This window comes from Petromyzon marinus, chromosome 76 (assembly GCF_048934315.1).
Source record: "Petromyzon marinus isolate PM22_M1 ecotype Great Lakes invasive population chromosome 76, UKy_Petmar_22M1.pri1.0, whole genome shotgun sequence".
Taxonomy (NCBI): domain Eukaryota; kingdom Metazoa; phylum Chordata; class Hyperoartia; order Petromyzontiformes; family Petromyzontidae; genus Petromyzon; species Petromyzon marinus.
The window spans coordinates 821,177-843,676 of NC_133742.1; the positions used below are offsets into that span (position 1 = coordinate 821,177).

Genomic DNA, 22,500 nt, shown 5'->3' on the forward strand with positions numbered 1-22,500 from the left:
TATACAGTCGGGCTCACCTCGTCGGCGCTGGTAAACTGCACCACCTCCGTGCACAGGTTGCTGCAACGGATGGTGCCCAGGTTGCGCTGGTTGCTCTTGCGGTTGCAGGCGTCCTTGTAGAGCATATAGGGGGTGCCCGTCTCGGTCTGGGACTCCATCACCGCGTACCACAGCTGCTGGGCCTTCACCACACGGCGTGCCTTGCCCGCTCGCTCGTAGCTGAGGGGAAGGGGTGGGCGGCGAGTCTCTGGGTGAGTCTGTGAGTGGGTGAGTGTGTGAGTGAGTGAGTCTGTGAGTGAGTCTGTGAGTGAGTGTGTGTGTGAGTGAGTGAGTGTGTGAGTGAGTGTGTGAGTGAGTGAGTGAGTCTGTGAGTGAGTGAGTGTGTGAGTGAGTCTGTGAGCGAGTCTGTGAGTGTGTGAGCCTTCACCACACGGCGTGCCTTGCCCGCTCGCTCGTAGCTGAGGGGAAGGGGTGGGCGGCGAGTCTCTGGTTGAGTCTGTGAGTGGGTGTGTGAGTGAGTGAGTGAGTCTGTGAGTGAGTGAGTCTGTGAGTGAGTGAGTCTGTGAGTGAGTGAGCCTTCACCACACGGCGTGCCTTGCCCGCTCGCTCGTAGCTGAGGGGAAGGGGTGGGCGGCGAGTCTCTGGGTGAGTCTGTGAGCGAGTCTGTGAGTGAGTGAGTCTGTGAGTGAGTGTGTGAGTGAGTGAGTCTGTGAGTGAGTCTGTGAGTGTGTGAGTCTGTGAGTGAGTGAGTCTTCACCACACGGCGTGCCTTGCCCGCTCGCTCGTAGCTGAGGGGAAGGGGTGGGCGGCGAGTCTCTGGGTGAGTCTTTGAGCGAGTGAGTCTGTGAGTGAGTGTGTGAGGGAGTGTGTGAGTGAGTGAGTCTGTGAGTGAGTCTCTGGGTGAGTCTGTGAGTGAGTCTGTGAGTGAGTCTGTGAGCGAGTCTGTGAGTGAGTCTGTGTGTGAGTGAGTCTGTGAGCGAGTCTGTGAGTGAGTCTGTGAGTGAGTCTCTGAGTGAGTGAGTCTGAGTGAATGAGTGAGTCTGTGAGTGAGTCTGTGAGTGAGTGAGTCTGTGAGCGAGTCTGTGAGTGAGTCTGTGAGTGAGTCTGTGAGTGAGTGAGTCTGTGAGTGAGTCTGTGAGTGAGTGAGTCTGTGAGTGAGTGAGTCTGTGAGTGAGTGAGTCTGTGAGTGAGTCTCTGAGTGAGTGAGTCTGAGTGAATGAGTGAGTCTGTGAGTGAGTCTGTGAGTGAGTCTGTGAGTGAGTGAGTCTGTGAGTCTGTGAGTGAGTGAGTGTGTGAGTGAGTGTGTGAGTGTGTGTGTGAGTGAGTGAGTGTGTGAGTGTGTGAGTGAGTGAGTCTGTGAGTGAGTCTGTGAGTGAGTGAGTGTGTGAGTGAGTGAGTGTGTGAGTGTGTGAGTGATTGAGTCTGTGAGTGAGTCTGTGAGTGAGTCTGTGAGTGAGTGAGTGTGTGAGTGTGTGAGTGAGTGAGTCTGTGAGTGAGTCTGTGAGTGAGTGAGTCTGTGAGTGAGTGAGTCTGTGAGTGAGTGAGTCTGTGAGTGAGTCTGTGAGTGAGTGTGTGTGTGAGTGTGTGAGTCTGTGAGTGAGTGAGTCTGTGAGTGAGTCTGTGAGTGAGTGAGTCTGTGAGTGAGTGAGTCTGTGAGTGAGTGAGTCTGTGAGTGAGTGAGTCTGTGAGTGAGTGAGTCTGTGAGTGAGTCTGTGAGTGAGTGAGTCTGTGAGTGAGTCTGTGAGTGAGTGAGTCTGTGAGTGAGTGAGTCTGTGAGTGAGTGAGTGAGTCTGTGAGTGAGTCTGTGAGTGAGTGAGTGAGTCTGTGAGTGAGTCTGTGAGTGAGTGAGTCTGTGAGTGAGTGAGTCTGTGAGTGAGTCTGTGAGTGAGTGAGTCTGTGAGTGAGTGAGTCTGTGAGTGAGTCTGTGAGTGAGTCTGTGAGTGAGTCTGTGAGTGAGTGAGCCTTCACCACACGGCGTGCCTTGCCTGCTCGCTCGTAGCTGAGGGGAAGGGTGGGCGGCGAGTCTCTGGGTGAGTCTGTGAGCGAGTCTGTGAGTGAGTCTGTGTGTGAGTGAGTGAGTCTGTGAGTGAGTGTGTGAGTGAGTGAGTGTGTGAGTGAGTGTGTGAGTGAGTCTGTGAGTGAATGAGTGAGTCTGTGAGTGAATGAGTGAGTCTGTGAGTGAATGAGTGAGTGAGTGAATGAGTGAGTCTGTGAGTGAGTGAGTGAGTGAATGAGTGAGTCTGTGAGTGAGTGAGTCTGTGAGTGAGTCTGTGAGTGAGTGAGTCTGTGAGTGAGTCTGTGAGTGAGTCTGTGAGTGAGTCTGTGAGTGAGTCTGTGAGTGAGTGAGTCTGTGTGAGTGAGTCTGTGAGTGAGTCTGTGAGTGATTGAGTCTGAGTGAGTGAGTCTGTGAGTGAGTCTGTGAGTGAGTCTGTGAGTGAATCTGTGAGTGAGTGAGTCTGTGAGTGAGTGACTCTGTGAGTGAGTGAGTCTGTGAGTGAGTCTGTGAGTGAGTCTGTGAGTGAGTCTGTGAGTGAGTCTGTGGGTGAATGAGTCTGTGAGTGAGTGAGTCTGTGAGTGAGTGAGTCTGTGAGTGAGTCTGTGAGTGAGTCTGTGAGTCTGTGAGTGAGTCTGTGAGTGAGTCTGTGAGTGAGTGAGTCTGTGAGTGAGTGACTCTGTGAGTGAGTGAGTGAGTCTGTGAGTGAGTCTGTGAGTGAGTGAGTCTGTGTGAGTGAGTCTGTGAGTGAGTGAGTCTGTGTGAGTGAGTCTGTGAGTGAGTGACTCTGTGTGTGAGTGAGTCTGTGAGTGAGTGAGTGAGTCTGTGAGTGAGTGAGTCTGTGAGTGAGTCTGTGAGTGAGTGAGTCTGAGTGAGTCTGTGAGTGAGTGAGTCTGTGAGTGAGTGAGTCTGTGAGTGAGTCTGTGACTGAGTCTGTGAGTGAGTCTGTGAGTGAGTCTGAGTGAGTCTGTGAGTGAGTGAGTCTGTGGGTGAGTCTGTGAGTGAGTGAGTGAGTCTGTGAGTGAGTCTGTGAGTGAGTCTGTGAGTGAATCTGTGAGTGAGTGAGTCTGTGGGTGAGTCTGTGAGTGAGTCTGTGAGTGAATCTGTGACTGAGTGAGTCTGTGAGTGAATCTGTGAGTGAGTGTGTCTGTGAGTGAATCTGTGAGTGAGTGTGTCTGTGGGTGAGTCTGTGAGTGAATCTGTGAGTGAGTCTGTGACTGAGTGAGTCTGTGAGTGAATCTGTGAGTGAGTGTGTCTGTGAGTGAATCTGTGAGTGAGTGAGTCTGTGAGTGAGTCTGTGAGTGAGTCTGTGAGTGAGTCTGTGAGTGAGTCTGTGAGTGAGTCTGTGAGTGAGTCTGTGAGTGAATCTGTGAGTGAGTGAGTCTGTGGGTGAGTCTGTGAGTGAGTCTGTGAGTGAGTCTGTGAGTGAGTGAGTCTGTGAGTGAATCTGTGAGTGAGTGTGTCTGTGAGTGAGTCTGTGGGTGAGTCTGTGAGTGAGTCTGTGACTGAGTGAGTCTGTGAGTGAGTCTGTGACTGAGTGAGTCTGTGAGTGAGTCTGTGAGTGAATCTGTGAGTGAGTGACTCTGTGAGTGAGTGAGTGAGTCTGTGAGTGAGTCTGTGAGTGAATCTGTGAGTGAGTGAGTCTGTGAGTGAGTCTGTGAGTGAGTCTGTGAGTGAATCTGTGAGTGAGTGAGTGAGTGAATCTGTGAGTGAGTGAGTCTGAGTGAGTCTGTGACTGAGTGAGTCTGTGAGTGAATCTGTGAGTGAGTGAGTGAGTGAATCTGTGAGTGAGTGAGTCTGTGAGTGAGTCTGTGACTGAGTGAGTCTGTGAGTGAGTCTGTGAGTGAGTCTGTGACTGAGTGAGTCTGTGTGTGAGTCTGTGAGTGAGTCTGTGAGTGAGTCTGTGAGTGAGTCTGTGAGTGAATCTGTGAGTGAATCTGTGAGTGAGTGTGTCTGTGAGTGAGTCTGTGAGTGAGTCTGTGACTGAGTGAGTCTGTGAGTGAGTCTGTGACTGAGTGAGTCTGTGAGTGAGTCTGTGAGTGAATCTGTGAGTGAGTGAGTCTGTGTGTGAGTCTGTGAGTGAATCTGTGAGTGAATCTGTGAGTGAGTGTGTCTGTGAGTGAGTCTGTGAGTGAGTCTGTGACTGAGTGAGTCTGTGAGTGAATCTGTGAGTGAGTGTGTGAGTGAATCTGTGAGTGAGTGAGTCTGTGAGTGAGTCTGTGAGTGAGTCTGTGAGTGAGTCTGTGAGTGAATCTGTGAGTGAGTGAGTCTGTGGGTGAGTCTGTGAGTGAGTGTGTGAGTGAGTGAGTCTGTGGGTGAGTCTGTGAGTGAGTCTGTGAGTGAGTCTGTGAGTGAGTCTGTGAGTGAGTGAGTGAGTCTGTGGGTGAGTCTGTGAGTGAGTCTGTGAGTGAGTCTGTGAGTGACTGAGTGAGTCTGTGGGTGAGTCTGTGAGTGAGTCTGTGACTGAGTGAATCTGTGAGTGAGTGTGTCTAAGTAACTAGCACTGTGAGTGAATCTGTGAGTGAGTGTGTGAGTGAGTCTGTGAGTGAGTGTGTGAGTGAGTGAGTGTGTGAGTGAGTCTGTGAGTGAGTCTGTGAGTGAGTGAGTCTGTGTGAGTGAGTCTGTGAGTGAGTGACTCTGTGTGTGAGTGAGTCTGTGAGTGAGTGAGTGAGTCTGTGAGTGAGTGAGTCTGTGAGTGAGTCTGTGAGTGAGTGAGTCTGAGTGAGTCTGTGAGTGAGTGAGTCTGTGAGTGAGTGAGTCTGTGAGTGAGTCTGTGAGTGAGTCTGTGACTGAGTCTGTGAGTGAGTCTGTGAGTGAGTCTGAGTGAGTCTGTGAGTGAGTGAGTCTGTGGGTGAGTCTGTGAGTGAGTGAGTCTGTGAGTGAGTGAGTCTGTGAGTGAGTCTGTGAGTGAGTCTGTGAGTGAATCTGTGAGTGAGTGAGTCTGTGGGTGAGTCTGTGAGTGAGTCTGTGAGTGAATCTGTGACTGAGTGAGTCTGTGAGTGAATCTGTGAGTGAGTGTGTCTGTGAGTGAATCTGTGAGTGAGTGTGTCTGTGGGTGAGTCTGTGAGTGAATCTGTGAGTGAGTCTGTGACTGAGTGAGTCTGTGAGTGAATCTGTGAGTGAGTGTGTCTGTGAGTGAATCTGTGAGTGAGTGAGTCTGTGAGTGAGTCTGTGAGTGAGTCTGTGAGTGAGTCTGTGAGTGAGTCTGTGAGTGAGTCTGTGAGTGAATCTGTGAGTGAGTGAGTCTGTGGGTGAGTCTGTGAGTGAGTCTGTGAGTGAGTCTGTGAGTGAGTGAGTCTGTGAGTGAATCTGTGAGTGAGTGTGTCTGTGAGTGAGTCTGTGGGTGAGTCTGTGAGTGAGTCTGTGACTGAGTGAGTCTGTGAGTGAGTCTGTGACTGAGTGAGTCTGTGAGTGAGTCTGTGAGTGAATCTGTGAGTGAGTGACTCTGTGAGTGAGTGAGTGAGTCTGTGAGTGAGTCTGTGAGTGAATCTGTGAGTGAGTGAGTCTGTGAGTGAGTCTGTGAGTGAATCTGTGAGTGAGTGAGTGAGTGAATCTGTGAGTGAGTGAGTCTGAGTGAGTCTGTGACTGAGTGAGTCTGTGAGTGAATCTGTGAGTGAGTGAGTGAGTGAATCTGTGAGTGAGTGAGTCTGTGAGTGAGTCTGTGACTGAGTGAGTCTGTGAGTGAGTCTGTGAGTGAGTCTGTGACTGAGTGAGTCTGTGTGTGAGTCTGTGTGTGAGTCTGTGAGTGAGTCTGTGAGTGAGTCTGTGAGTGAATCTGTGAGTGAATCTGTGAGTGAGTGTGTCTGTGAGTGAGTCTGTGAGTGAGTCTGTGACTGAGTGAGTCTGTGAGTGAGTCTGTGACTGAGTGAGTCTGTGAGTGAGTCTGTGAGTGAATCTGTGAGTGAGTGAGTCTGTGTGTGAGTCTGTGAGTGAATCTGTGAGTGAATCTGTGAGTGAGTGTGTCTGTGAGTGAGTCTGTGAGTGAGTCTGTGACTGAGTGAGTCTGTGAGTGAATCTGTGAGTGAGTGTGTGAGTGAATCTGTGAGTGAGTGAGTCTGTGAGTGAGTCTGTGAGTGAGTCTGTGAGTGAGTCTGTGAGTGAATCTGTGAGTGAGTGAGTCTGTGGGTGAGTCTGTGAGTGAGTGTGTGAGTGAGTGAGTCTGTGGGTGAGTCTGTGAGTGAGTCTGTGAGTGAGTCTGTGAGTGAGTCTGTGAGTGAGTGAGTGAGTCTGTGGGTGAGTCTGTGAGTGAGTCTGTGAGTGAGTCTGTGAGTGACTGAGTGAGTCTGTGGGTGAGTCTGTGAGTGAGTCTGTGACTGAGTGAATCTGTGAGTGAGTGTGTCTAAGTAACTAGCACTGTGAGTGAATCTGTGAGTGAGTGTGTGAGTGAGTCTGTGAGTGAGTGTGTGAGTGAGTGAGTGTGTGAGTGAGTCTGTGAGTGAGTCTGTGAGTGAGTGAGTCTAAGTAACTAGCACTGTGAGTCACGCTGCTGCTGCTGATAATGATCACCAGGGGAGTCATTTAAATGCTGTCCAGCATCAGCACTCAACATCAAAGACGGCGCGGAGAGGGAGGGAGGAGAGGGTCTGTGTGTGTGTGACTGAGTGTGTGTGTCTCTGTGTGTATCTGTGTGTGTGTGTGACTGAGTGTGTGTGTCTCTGTGTGTGTTTCTGTGTGTGTGTATCTGTGTGTGTCTCTGTGTGTGTGTGTGTGTCTCTGTGTGTGTGTCTGTGTGTGTGTGACTGAGTGTGTGTGTATATCTGTGTGTGTGTATCTGTGTGTGTGTGTCTTTGTGTGTGTCTGTGTGTGTGTGACTGAGTGTGTGTGTGTATCTGTGTGTGTGTGTATCTGTGTGTGTGTCTCTGTGTGTGTCTCTGTGCGTGTGTCTCTGTGTCTGTGTGTGTGTCTCTGTGTGTGTGTGTGACTGAGTGTGTGTCTCTGTGTGTATCTGTGTGTGTGTGTGACTGAGTGTGTGTGTCTCTGTGTGTGTATATCTGTGTGTGTCTCTGTGCATGCGTCTCTGTGTCTGTGTCTCTATGTGTGTATCTGTGTGTGTGTGTGTCTCTGTGTGTGTCTCTGCGTGTCTCTGTATGTGTGTGTATGTCTCTGTATGTGTGTGTGTGTCTCTGTTCGGCCGGATCGAGGGGGCTAAACGGGCGCGGCACGGGCTAGAGAAGAGATGGAGTGATGTGGTACAGGAGGACGTGGAGCTGAGTGGACTTGCCGATGACTGGTACCAGCGGTGTCAAGATCGGCCTCTGTGGAGGAGGCTCGTGAAGGACGCTACTGGGCAGTTGGAGGCAGTCGCCCTCCAACAACAACGGAGGGCGGAGGAGCGACGCTCACAACAACGAGCGGAGCGCCGGGTGGCTAAAGCACAGCAAGTTGGCACAGTAGGGGGCACAGGTGGTGCATCAGCCAGTCATCTCAGTCATCTCAGTCAGTCGACCCGTGGCACCTGGGTCTGCCCCGTGACCTCCTGCCAGCGGGCGTTCGACACTTCACGTGGCCTCAAGGTGCACATGGCCTGGCACAAGCGCCGTGGTGACGTCACCGCCACTTAGTGGCGTGTGTGCGTGTGTGTGTGTGCGTACGTGTGTGCGTGTGTGTACGTGTGTGCGTGTGTGTGTGTACGTGTGTGTGTCTACGTGTGTGTGTCTACGTGTGTGTGTACGTGTGTGTGTGTCTACGTGTGTGTGTGTACGTGTGTGTGTGTCTACGTGTGTGTGTGTGTACGTGTGTGTGTGTGTCTACGTGTGTATGTACGTGTGTGTGTGTACGTGTGTGTATGTACGTGTGTGTGTGTACGTGCGTGCGTGATATCCTCACTTCTCGTAGAGCTTTTCAAATTCCTCTCCCCACGTGTCGTTCAGCCCCGGGCATTCGTGGGGGCACATCAGGGACCAGTCCTGTACACAACAAACACAACAACAACACATCAACAAACACATCAACAAACACAACAACAAACACAACAACAAACACATCAACAAACACAACAACAAACACATCAACACAAAGGTGGAGGTGGTGATGGTGGAGAGCGTGGGGGTGTGGTGTGAGTAGGTGGTGGTGGTGGTAGTGGTGTTGGTGGTGTGAGTAGGTGTTGGTGGTGGTAGTGGTGTTGGTAGCGATGGTGGTGTGAGTGGGTGGTGGTGGTAGTGGTGGTAGGGGCGGTGGTGGTGGTGGTAGCAGAAGGTGCTCGCTAACAGCACTTGCCCCTACAGTCTGTTAAGGCTATATGGGGGATCTTTTTTTTGGTGGTGTGTGTAGGGGTGGTGGTAGTGGTGGGGGTGGTGGTAGTGGTGGGGGTGGTGGTAGTGGTGGGGGTGGTGGTAGTGGTGGTGGTAGTGGTGGTAGTGGTGGTAGTGGTGTGAGTGGGTAGTGGTGTGAGTAGGTGGTGGTGGTGGTAGTGGTGGTTGTGGCGGTGGTGTGAGTAGGTGGTAGTGGTGTAAGTGGTGCTGGTGTGAGTAGGGGTGGTGGTAGTGGTGGTTGTGGCGGTGGTGGTGGGGTGAGTAGGTGGTAGTGGTGGTGGTGTGAGTGGTGGTGTGAGTAGGGGTGGTGGGAGTGGTGGTAGTGGTGGTAGGGGCGGTGGTGGTGTGAGTGGTGGTAGTGGTGGTGGTGTGAGTGGTGGTGTGAGTGGTGGTAGTGGTGGTGTGAGTGGTTGTAGTGGTAGTGGTGGTGGTCACCTCGTTGCTCTCCACCCTCCTCATGAAGAGGTCGGGCACCCAGAGAGCGTAGAAGAGGTCTCGAGCCCTCTGCTCCTCCTTGCCGGTGTTCTTCTTGAGGTCCAGGAAGTCAAAAATGTCCATGTGCCAAGGCTCCAAGTAGATGGCAAATGCCCCGGGGCGCTGGGGGGGGGTACGAGGGGGGGGGCGAGGGGGGGGGCGAGGGGGGGGGGCGAGGGGGGGGGGGGCGAGGGGGGGTGGGACAAGAGAATTTTTGAAGCTTTGTCAAATCCCATCGTGTCGACATCTTTCTCGGCCCTCTCACCCCACCCACCCACCCCACCTCACACCCCCCACTCACCCCCCACTCACCCACCTAACCCCCCCCACTCACCCCCCACTCACCCACCCCCCACCCTCACACCCCCCCCCACACCCCCCACTCACCCACCCACCCCCTCACCCCCCCCACACCCCCCACTCACCCACCTCACCCACCCCCCACTCACACCCCCTACTCACTCCCCCCACTCACCTCACCCACCCCACTCACTCCCCCCACCCACCCCTCCACCCACCCCCCACTCACCCACCTCACCCCCCCCACTCACCCACCTCACACCCTCCACTCACCCACCCCCCACTCACCTACCCACCCATTCACCCACTCACCCCCCCCCTCACCTCACCCCCCCTCCCCCCCCCAGCCCCCACCTTGTTGCCGCCCTGGTCGACGTATCGTGCCGTGTTGTTGTAGACGCGCAGCATGGGCAGCAGTCCGTTGGAGTTCCCGTTCGTCTGTGGGGGGTGAGGGGGGTGAGGGGGGTGAGGGGGGTGAGGGGGGGTGAGGGGGGTGAGGGGGGGTGAGGGGGGGTGAGGGGGGGTGAGGGGGGGTGAGTGAGGATGAATCAGTGTGAGTGAGTGAGAGTGGGCGAGTGAGCGGATGAGTGGGTGAGTGAGTGTGAGCGAGTGGGAATCGGTGTGAGTGTGTGTGGGTGGGTGAGTGAGTGGGTGAGTGGGTGAGTGTGTGGGTGGGTGCGTGAGTGGGTGAGTGGGTGAGTGTGTGGGTGAGTGTGTGGGTGAGTGGGTGAGTGGATGGGTGAGTGAGTGGGTGAGTGTGTGGGTGAGTGTGCAGGTGAGTGAGCGGGTGAGTGGGTGAGTGTGTGGGTGAGTGTGTGGGTGAGTGAGTGGGTGAGTGTGTGGGTGAGTGTGTGGGTGAGTGTGTGGGTGAGTGTGTGGGTGAGTGAGTGGGTGAGTGAGTGGGTGAGTGAGTGTGTGAGCGAGTGTGAATCGGTTTGTGTGTGTGTGTGGGTGAGTGAGTGGGTGAGTGGGTGAGTATATGGGTGAGTGTGTGGGTGAGTGTATGGGTGAGTGGGTGAGTGTGTGGGTGAGTGTGCAGGTGAGTGAGTGGGTGAGTGTGTGGGTGAGTGTGTGGGTGAGTGAGTAGGTGAGTGAGTGGGTGGCAGAGTGGGTGAGTGGGTGAATGAGTAGGTGGGTGAGTGGGTGAGTGAGTCGGTGTGAGTGAGTGGGTGAGTGTGCTTATGACCGGCTCCAGTTTAACAGCAGAGGTCTCACTCCAAATCAGTCGAGCGGCAATATCTTTTCATCGGTTGCGTAACGCTGTGTGGAAGCTACCTGGTCTGTCGCTCCGTACTAAGCTTCAGGTCTTCTCGGCCACGGTCATTCCCTCCCTTCTCTACGCTTGCGAAACGTGGACCCCCCCTAATGGAACATCTTCACCGGTTAGAAACATTTAGGCTGGCCTGCCTACGATCCACCCTGGGTTTAACCAGGCTGGATTGTGTGAGGGGCTCAAAAATCCTTGAAAGACCTGGGCAAGGTCCCATCGGTGAGCTCCTCCGGCAGGCAAGGCTGCGATGGCTGGGTCATGTAGCCCGCATGCCCAGCCACCGCGTGCCGAAACAGCTTTTGTTCGGCCGGATTGAGGGGGCTAAGCGGGCGCGGCACGGGCTAGAGAAGAGATGGAGTGATGTGGTACAGGGGGACGTGGAGCTGAGTGGACCTTGCCGATGACCGGTACCAGCGGTGTCAAGATCGGCCTCTGTGGAGGAGGCTCGTGAAGGACGCTACTGGGCAGTTGGAGGCAGTCGCCCTCCAACAACAACGGAGGGCGGAGGAGCGACGCTCACAACAACGAGCGGAGCGCCGGGTGGCTAAAGCACGGCAGGTTGGAACTTGAATTTGGAGCTTTCGTGACTGCGGGAATGATTCTTTGTTGCTTTTTTTCGGTCAAGTCACGTAGAAATAAGAAATAATAATTAAACAAAAATGTACATAACAGCGTACGACGTTTCGATGGCAACACAAGCAATCATCATCAGGTACAGAAGAGCTAAATTTACGAGAGAGGGCAGACACACAACCGCAGACATATATATACAGACACAGATACGACAGGGGATACGCAGAGAGAGAGATGGACGGAGGGGAGCACGCTAAACCAAATAAGGTTTAGCAAAAATTTGGAAACCATATGATGACACCCAGACGGCCGGTCAAAACACAATGAACGCATGGGTCAGGCCGATTAACGCTATTTCAAAGATCGCTAAATTGCAAGTCAAGTGTGAAACTTAAATACACAGGCGGCATGCGCATACGTAGACATCCAAAAGCAGAAAGAGTTAGCACAGAGACACATGGAGAGAGGCAGGCACACAGTAATCTCTGTTTTTTTTTGGTTATTTCGGTAAAGGCGCCACCACGTGGAATGAGAATAAAATAATGAATTGATGAAATAAAATTAACACGATCAAATTCCCACGACGTTTCGGCCACAACACAAGCGGGCCTTCATCAGGTGAAGGGACGAGGACAGCGCTGGAGTGAATGTGTATGCTTTGACTTTAACATAGCCATTTCTGTGACCAGTCACAAGCTAATCACTCAGCTATTTCAATGCTAAATTCTCCTGTTTGATTTGTACTAGGTGCCTCTGTGGATGTGTAGGCTTTGACTTTACCATAGCCATTTCTGTGACCAGTCACAAGCTAATCACTCAGCCATTTCAATGCTAAATTCTATGCTAATTCCTTTGTCAAGGGGTGCCTCTGTGGATGTGTATGCTTTGACTTTAACATAGCCATTTCTGTGACCAGTCACAAGCTAATCACTCAGCTATTTCAATGCTAAATTCTCCTGTTTGATTTGTACTAGGTGCCTCTGTGGATGTGTAGGCTTTGACTTTACCATAGCCATTTCTGTGACCAGTCACAAGCTAATCACTCAGCCATTTCAATGCTAAATTCTATGCTAATTCCTTTGTCAAGGGGTGCCTCTGTGGATGTGTATGCTTTGACTTTAACATAGCCATTTCTGTGACCAGTCACAAGCTAATCACTCAGCTATTTCAATGCTAAATTCTCCTGTTTGATTTGTACTAGGTGCCTCTGTGGATGTGTAGGCTTTGACTTTACCATAGCCATTTCTGTGACCAGTCACAAGCTAATCACTCAGCCATTTCAATGCTAAATTCTATGCTAATTCCTTTGTCAAGGGGTGCCTCTGTGGATGTGTATGCTTTGACTTTAACATAGCCATTTCTGTGACCAGTCACAAGCTAATCACTCAGCTATTTCAATGCTAAATTCTCCTGTTTGATTTGTACTAGGTGCCTCTGTGGATGTGTAGGCTTTGACTTTAACACAGCCATTTCTGTGACCAGTCACAAGCTAATCACTCAGCCATTTCAATGCTAAATTCTATGCTAATTTCCTTTGTCAAGGGGTGCCTCTGTGGATGTGTATGCTTTGACTTTAACATAGCCATTTTTGTGACCAGTCACAAGCTAATCACTCAGCTATTTCAATGCTAAATTCTATGCTAATTCCTTTGTCAAGGGGTGCCTCTGCGGATGTGTATGCTTTGACTTTAACATAGCCATTTCTGTGACCAGTCACAAGCTAATCACTCAGCTATTTCAATGCTAAATTCTATGCTAATTCCTTTGTCAAGGGGTGCCTCTGCGGATGTGTATGCTTTGACTTTAACATAGCCATTTCTGTGACCAGTCACAAGCTAATCACTCAGCTATTTCAATGCTAAATTCTATGCTAATTCCTTTGTCAAGGGGTGCCTCTGTGGATGTGTATGCTTTGACTTTAACATAGCCATTTCTGTGACCAGTCACAAGCTAATCACTCAGCTATTTCAATGCTAAATTCTCCTGTTTGATTTGTACTAGGTGCCTCTGTGGATGTGTAGGCTTTGACTTTACCATAGCCATTTCTGTGACCAGTCACAAGCTAATCACTCAGCCATTTCAATGCTAAATTCTATGCTAATTCCTTTGTCAAGGGGTGCCTCTGTGGATGTGTATGCTTTGACTTTAACATAGCCATTTCTGTGACCAGTCACAAGCTAATCACTCAGCTATTTCAATGCTAAATTCTATGCTAATTCCTTTGTCAAGGGGTGCCTCTGCAGATGTGTATGCTTTGACTTTAACATAGCCATTTCTGTGACCAGTCACAAGCTAATCACTCAGCTATTTCAATGCTAAATTCTATGCTAATTCCTTTGTCAAGGGGTGCCTCTGCGGATGTGTATGCTTTGACTTTAACATAGCCATTTCTGTGACCAGTCACAAGCTAATCACTCAGCTATTTCAATGCTAAATTCTATGCTAATTCCTTTGTCAAGGGGTGCCTCTGTGGATGTGTATGCTTTGACTTTAACATAGCCATTTCTGTGACCAGTCACAAGCTAATCACTCAGCTATTTCAATGCTAAATTCTCCTGTTTGATTTGTACTAGGTGCCTCTGTGGATGTGTAGGCTTTGACTTTAACACAGCCATTTCTGTGACCAGTCACAAGCTAATCACTCAGCTATTTCAATGCTAAATTCTATGCTAATTCCTTTGTCAAGGGGTGCCTCTGTGGATGTGTATGCTTTGACTTTAACATAGCCATTTCTGTGACCAGTCACAAGCTAATCACTCAGCTATTTCAATGCTAAATTCTATGCTAATTCCTTTGTCAAGGGGTGCCTCTGTGGATGTGTATGCTTTGACTTTAACATAGCCATTTCTGTGACCAGTTACAAGCTAATCACTCAGCTATTTCAATGCTAAATTCTATGCTAATTCCTTTGTCAAGGCGCTCTGTTTCTTCTCACACAGCTTAAAGGTCGCGATCTGAGCGTGGCTGTGTTCGCTCCAGCGCTGTCCTCCAGACGGTCTCCGTCCCCTTCACCTGATGAAGGCCGCTTGTGTTGTGGCCGAAACGTCGTGAGAATTTTTAATCGCGTCATTTTATTTCATAAATTCATCATTTCATTCTCATTTCTACGTGGTGGTGGCGACTTTACCGAAAGAACCGAAGGAGATGAATTCCTCGCGGCCGCGAAAGCTTCGAATCGAAAAGTAATCTCTGCGTCAAGGCTTTAAATGGACAGATGAAGGCGGGGCCGAGATGCAATGGGACACAAAATAAGCATGACAATCGGACACAAATTAGCGTGGAGCATGAAAGCAAGGTGGAGACTCTAACACCAAGGCACAGACACCACAGAGACACCACAGAGACACAAACTTAAGTCAAGACACAAATGTAGACACACCAGCAGAGAACACAAAGACACGGCCTTCGAGGAGGTATGAGAAACAGGTTGGCACAGTAGGGGGGGAGCACAGGTGGTGCATCAGCTTAGTCATCTCAGTCAGTCGACCCGTGGCACCTGCTGGGTCTGCCCCGTGACCTCCTGCCAGCGGGCGTTCGACACTTCACGTGGCCTCAGGGTGCACATAGCCTGGCACAGGCGTCGTGGTGACGTCACCGCCACGTCACCACCACACACACACACACAAGACCCCCAACACACGCACACACGACCCCCAACACACACACACAAGACCCCCAACACACGCACACACACAAGACCCCTAAAACACACACAAACACAAGACCCCTAAAACACACACACACAAGACCCCTAAAACACACACACACACACACGACCCCCAACACACACACACACGACCCCCAACACACAAACACAAGACCCCCAACACACACACACAAGACCCCCAACACACACACAAGACCACCAACACACACACACACACAAGATCACCAACACACACACACAAGACCCCCAACACACACACACACACACGACCCCCAACACACACACACACACGACCCCCAACACACACACACACACCCCCAACACACACACACACGACCCCCAACACACACACACACGACCCCCAACACACACACACACACGACGCCCAACACACACACACAAGACCCCCAACACACACACACACAAGACCCTCAACACACACACACAAACATCCAACACAAACACAAGACCCCAACAAACACACACACAAGACCCCCAACACACACACAAGACCCCCAACACACACACACACACGCCCCCCAACACACACACACACACAAGACCCCCAACACACACACAAGACCCTCAACACACACACACAAACATCCAACACACACACACAAACACAAGACCCCCAACACACACACACAAGACCCCCAACAAACACACACACAAGACCCCCCAACACACACACACACAGAGACACGTTCCGCCCCCAGCGACAGCCTCAACGGGTGCTCGCTAACGCCGCTCAATCCGACGGAGCACAGAGGGTGGAGATGTCCCCTGGTCACGGGCTCACGAAGACCGTCACATCGACTTAAAGAGAGCCATCGCTCACTCCCGCGCGTAAACACGCAGCCTCGCACACACACACACACTCACTCACACACTCACACTCGCTCACACACATACACACCGTCACACACCGTCACACACGCGCACTCACTCACACACGCACGCACGCACTCGCTTGCTCACACACACGCACGCACTCGCTCACACGTACACACTGTCACACACGCACACTCACTCACACACGCACTATCACACACCGTCACACACGCACTCACTCACACACGCACTATCACACACCGTCACACACACGCTCGCACACACGCACACACTGTCAAACACCGTCACACTCACACGCTCGCGCACCCACGCTGACACGTGCACAAAGACGACACGTGCACTGACACACTGACACACACACACACTGACACACAACAAAGATAAAGATCCCCCTGTATAGCCTTAACAGACTGTAGGGGCAAGTGCTGTTAGCGAGCACCTATGAAGGCCGGAACGGTACACGAGGGGGTGGGTGGCCAGCACCACGCCCGACCGCCTTTGTCTCCCTAGTGGCGATATTTATACACTGCACCAGGTACTCATTTGAGGCTGAGTCGACCTAGGGGAGGCCCGGGACCGGTTCAGATAATCGTCACTGGTGTTGGCCGTGAGCGGGAATCGAACCCGGGTCGCCAGGTTCATAGCGCAGCGTAGCGCTAACCGCTACACTACCGCTCCCCTGACACACACACACACACACTGACACACACACACACACTGACACACACACACACTGACACACACACACAAAGACGACACGTGCACTGACACACACACACACACAAAGACGACACGTGCACTGACACACACACACAAAGACGACACACACACACTGACACACACACAAAGACGACACACACACACTGACACACACACAAAGACGACACACACACACTGACACACACACAAAGACGACACACACACACTGACACACACACAAAGACGACACACACACACTGACACACACACAAAGACGACACACACACACTGACACACACTGACACACACACAAAGACGACACACACACACTGACACACACAAAGACGACACACACACTGACACACACACACTGACACACACACTGACACACACACACACTGGTACACACACACTGACACACACACTGACACACACACAAAGACGACACACACACACTGACACACACTGACACACACACAAAGACGACACACACACACTGACACGCACACACACACTGACAAGCACACACACACTGACACACACACTGACACACACACAAAGACGACACACACACACTGACACACACACACTGACACACACACAAAGACGTGACACACACACTGACACACACTGACACACACACACTGACACACACACAAAGACGTGACACACACACTGACACACACTGACACACACACACTGACACACACACACACTGACAGGCGCACAAAGACAACACGCGCGTACTATCAGACCCTCACAGGGGCCTTGAGGGAATTCACTGCCACAATGATAACACTGGGACGCTGAGATTAGCCCCCACACACACACACACCACACACAAATACAAAGATCCCCCGTGTAGCCTCTAGCAGGCTGTAGGGGAAAGTGCTGTTAGCGAGCAGCGCCTATGAAGGCTACCGGCACTGTGGCACACGAGGGGGTGGGTGGCCAGCACCACGCCCGGCCGCCTTTGTCTCCCCAGTGGCGATGTTTACTCACCGCACCAGGTACTCATTTGAGGCTGATTCGACCTAGGGGAGGCCCAGGACCGGTTGAGATAATCGTCACCGACGGTGTTGGTCGTGAGCGGGAATCGAACCTGGGTCGCTAGGTTCATAGCGCAGCGTAGCGCTAACCGCTACACTACCGCTCATACACACACATGCATACACACACACACCACGCACGCACGCACACACACACACACCACACACACACCACGCACAAACACCGCACACACACACACACACACCACACACACACCACGCACAAACACCGCACACACACACGCACACACACACCACACACCACGCAAACACCGCACACACACACACACACACCACACACACACCACACACACACCACGCACAAACACCGCACACACACACACACCACACACACGAACACCACACACACACACACACCACACACACGAACACCACACACACACACACACACCACGCACGCACACACACGCACACACACCACGCACGCACACACACCACGCACGCACACACACCACACACACACACACACGAACACCACACACCACGCACGCACACACACGCACACACACACCACGCACAGACACCACACACACACACCACACACACACACCACACACACACACCACGCACGCACACACACACCACGCACAGACACCACACACACACACCACACACACACACACCATGCACACACACACACACCACGCACAGACACCACACACACACACCACACACACACACCACGCACGCACACACACACCACGCACAGACACCACACACACACACCACACACACACACACCATGCACACACACACACACCACGCACAGACACCACACACACACACCACGCACAGACACCACACACACACACCACACACACACACCACGCACGCACACACACACCACGCACAGACACCACACGCACAAACGCGAACACACACACACACCCCCACGCACACCCACACAGGACACGCACACCCAGACACGTGCACACACATATTCGCGCGTGCACACACACAAAAAAGAGAGACAAAGATCTCCCGTATAGCCTGTGACAGACTGTTGGGGCAAGTGCTGTTAGCGAGCGCCTATGAAGGCCGGAACGGTGGTGTGTTCAGCGTGTGTGTGTGTTCACGTGTGTGTGTTCACGTGTGTGTGTTCACGTGTGTGTGTTCACGTGTGTGTGTTCACGTGTGTGTGTGTTCACGTGTGTGTGTTCACGTGTGTGTGTGTTCACGTGTGTTCACGTGTGTGTGTGTTCACGTGTGTTCGCGTGTGTTCACGTGTGTGTGCATGTGTTCACGTGTGTGTGTTCACGTGTGTGTGTTCACGTGTGTGTGTTCACGTGTGTGTGTTCACGTGTGTGTGTGTTCACGTGTGTGTGTGTTCACGTGTGTGTGTTCACGTGTGTGTGTGTTCACGTGTGTGTTCACGTGTGTGTGTGTTCACGTGTGTGTGTGTTCACGTGTGTGTGTGTTCACGTGTGTGTGTGTTCACGTGTGTGTGTGTTCACGTGTGTGTGTTCACGTGTGTGTGTGTTCACGTGTGTGTGTGTGTTCACGTGTGTGTGTGTGTGTTCACGTGTGTGTGTTCACGTGTGTGTGTTCACGTGTGTGTGTGTTCACGTGTGTGTTCACGTGTGTGTGTTCACGTGTGTGTGTGTGTGTTCACGTGTGTGTGTGTTCACGTGTGTGTGTGTGTTCACGTGTGTGTGTTCACGTGTGTTCACGTGTGTGTGTGTTCACGTGTGTGTGTTCACGTGTGTTCACGTGTGCCTGGTGGCCCGAGTTCGATTCCCGCTCACGGCCACCAACACCACCCACCCACAAACCGACTCAACCACTCACACACTCAACCACCCACACACTCAAACACCCACACACTCAAACACCCACACACTCAAACACCCACACACTCAAACACCCACACACTCAAACACCCACACACTCAAACACCCACACACTCAACCACCCACACACTCAACCACCCACACACTCAACCACCCACACACTCAACCACCCACACACTCAACCACCCACACACTCAACCACCCACACACTCAACCACCCACACACTCAACCACCCACACACTCAACCACCCACACACTCAACCACCCACACACTCAACCACCCACACACTCAACCACCCACACACTCAAACACACTCACTCATCCCACAATCACCCCCCACCCACCCACTCACACTCACTCACTCACCCCACCATCCTCACCCCACCACTCACTCACCCCACCACTCACTCACCCCACCACTCACTCACCCCACCACTCACTCACCCACCACTCACTCACCCACCACCCTCACTCACCCACCCTCACCCAACCAACCTCACCCCACCAACCTCACCCCACCACTCACTCACCCCCCCACCCTCACCCCACCACTCACTCACCCCACCACTCACCCACCCTCACCCCACCACTTACTCACCGGACCACTCACACGCACTCACCCCACCACTCACTCACCCACCACCCTCACCCCACCACTCACTCACCCACCACCCTCACTCACCCACCACCCTCACCCCACCACTCACTCACCCCACCACTCACTCACCCCACCACTCACTCACCCACCACCCTCACCCCACCACTCACTCACCCCACCACTCACTCACCCCACCACTCACCCACCCACCACCCTCACCCCACCACTCACTCACCCCACCACTCACTCACCCCACCACTCACCCACCCACCACCCTCACCCACCACTCACTCACCCCACCACTCACTCACCCACCACTCACTCACCCCACCACTCACTCACCCACCACTCACTCACCCCACCACTCACTCACCCACCACCCTCACCCCACCACTCACTCACCCCACCACTCACTCACCCCACCACTCACTCACCCACCACCCTCACTCACCCACCCTCACCCCACCACTCACTCACCCCACCACTCACTCACCCCACCACTCACTCACCCCACCACTCACTCACCCCACCACTCACTCACCACACCACTCACTCACCCCACCACTCACTCACCCCACCACTCACTCACCCCACCACTCACTCACCCACCACCCTCACCCCACCACTCACTCACCCACCACCCTCACCCCACCACTCACCCACCCCACCACTCACTCACCCCACCACTCACTCACCCCACCACTCACTCACCCCACCACTCACTCACCCACCACTCACTCACCCACCACCCTCACCCCACCACTCACTCACCCCACCACTCACTCACCCCACCACTCACTCACCCCACCACTCACTCACCCCACCACTCACCCACCCCACCACTCACTCACCCCACCACTCACTCACCCCACCACTCACTCACCCCACCACTCACTCACCCACCACTCACTCACCCCACCACTCACTCACCCACCACTCACTCACCCCACCACTCACTCACCCCCCGCTCACTCACCCCACCACTCACTCACCCCACCACTCACTCACCCCACCACTCACTCACCCCACCACTCACTCACCCCACCACTCACTCACCCCACCACTCACTCACCCCACCACTCACTCACCCCACCACTCACTCACCCCCCGCTCACTCACCCCACCACTCACTCACCCACCACCCTCACTCACCCACCCTCACCCCACCACTCACTCACCCCACCACTCACTCACCCCACCACTCACTCACCCCACCACTCACTCACCACACCACTCACTCACCCCACCACTCACTCACCCCACCACTCACTCACCCCACCACTCACTCACCCACCACCCTCACCCCACCACTCACTCACCCACCCTCACCCCACCACTCACTCACCCCACCACTCACTCACCCCACCACTCACTCACCCCACCACTCACTCACCCCACCACTCACTCACCCACCACTCACTCACCCACCACCCTCACCCCACCACTCACTCACCCCACCACTCACTCACCCCACCACTCACTCACCCCACCACTCACTCACCCCACCACTCACCCACCCCACCACTCACTCACCCCACCACTCACTCACCCCACCACTCACTCACCCCACCACTCACTCACCCACCACTCACTCACCCCACCACTCACTCACCCACCACTCACTCACCCCACCACTCACTCACCCCCCGCTCACTCACCCCACCACTCACTCACCCCACCACTCACTCACCCCACCACTCACTCACCCCACCACTCACTCACCCCACCACTCACTCACCCCACCACTCACTCACCCCACCACTCACTCACCCCACCACTCACTCACCCCACCACTCACTCACCCCACCACTCACTCACCCCACCACTCACTCACCCCCCGCTCACTCACCCCACCACTCACTCACCCCACCACTCACTCACCCCCCGCTCACTCACCCCACCACTCACTCACCCACCACCCTCACCCCACCACTCACTCACCCCACCACTCACTCACCCCACCACCCTCACCCCACCACTCACTCACCCCACCACTCACCCCACCACTCACTCACCCCACCACTCACTCACCCCACCACTCACTCACCCCACCACTCACTCACCCCACCACTCACTCACCCCACCACTCACTCACCCACCACTCACTCACCCAACCACTCACTCACCCCACCACTCACTCACCCCACCACTCACTCACCCCACCACTCACTCACCCCACCACTCACTCACCCCACCACTCACTCACCCACCACTCACTCACCCCACCACTCACTCACCCCACCACTCACTCACCCCACCACTCACTCACCCCACCACTCACTCACCCCACCACTCACTCACCCCACCACTCACTCACCCCACCACTCACTCACCCCACCACTCACTCACCCCACCACTCACTCACCCCACCACTCACTCACCCCACCACTCACTCACCCCACCACTCACTCACCCCACCACTCACTCACCCACCACCCTCACCCCACCACTCACTCACCCCACCACTCACTCACCCCACCACTCACTCACCCCACCACTCACCCCACCACTCACTCACCCCACCACTCACTCACCCCACCACTCACTCACCCCACCACTCACTCACCCCACCACTCACTCACCCCACCACTCACTCACCCACCACTCACTCACCCAACCACTCACTCACCCCACCACTCACTCACCCCACCACTCACTCACCCCACCACTCACTCACCCCACCACTCACTCACCCCACCACTCACTCACCCCACCACTCACTCACCCCACCACTCACTCACCCCACCACTCACTCACCCCACCACTCACTCACCCCACCACTCACTCACCCCACCACTCACTCACCCCACCACTCACTCACCCCACCACTCACTCACCCCACCACTCACTCACCCCACCACTCACTCACCCCACCACTCACTCACCCCACCACTCACTCACCCCACCACTCACTCACCCACCACTCACTCACCCCACCACTCACTCACCCCACCACTC

General features: G+C 53.6%; 1 protein-coding gene across 3 annotated transcripts in view; it reads right to left on the minus strand.

Moving 5' to 3' along the window:
* The window catches only part of RRM1 (ribonucleotide reductase catalytic subunit M1), a 350,107-nt gene that overhangs the window by 61,323 nt on the left and 266,284 nt on the right, over nt 1-22,500 (minus strand). For all 3 annotated transcript variants that reach the window (XM_076056594.1, XM_076056595.1, XM_076056596.1), the window contains 4 exons: nt 9,373-9,456; nt 8,680-8,841; nt 7,820-7,899; nt 18-219 (listed from right to left, as the gene is read on the minus strand). In XM_076056594.1, coding sequence (XP_075912709.1) covers nt 18-219; nt 7,820-7,899; nt 8,680-8,841; nt 9,373-9,456 — 528 coding nt within the window. The remainder of the gene's footprint in view (nt 1-17; nt 220-7,819; nt 7,900-8,679; nt 8,842-9,372; nt 9,457-22,500) is intronic.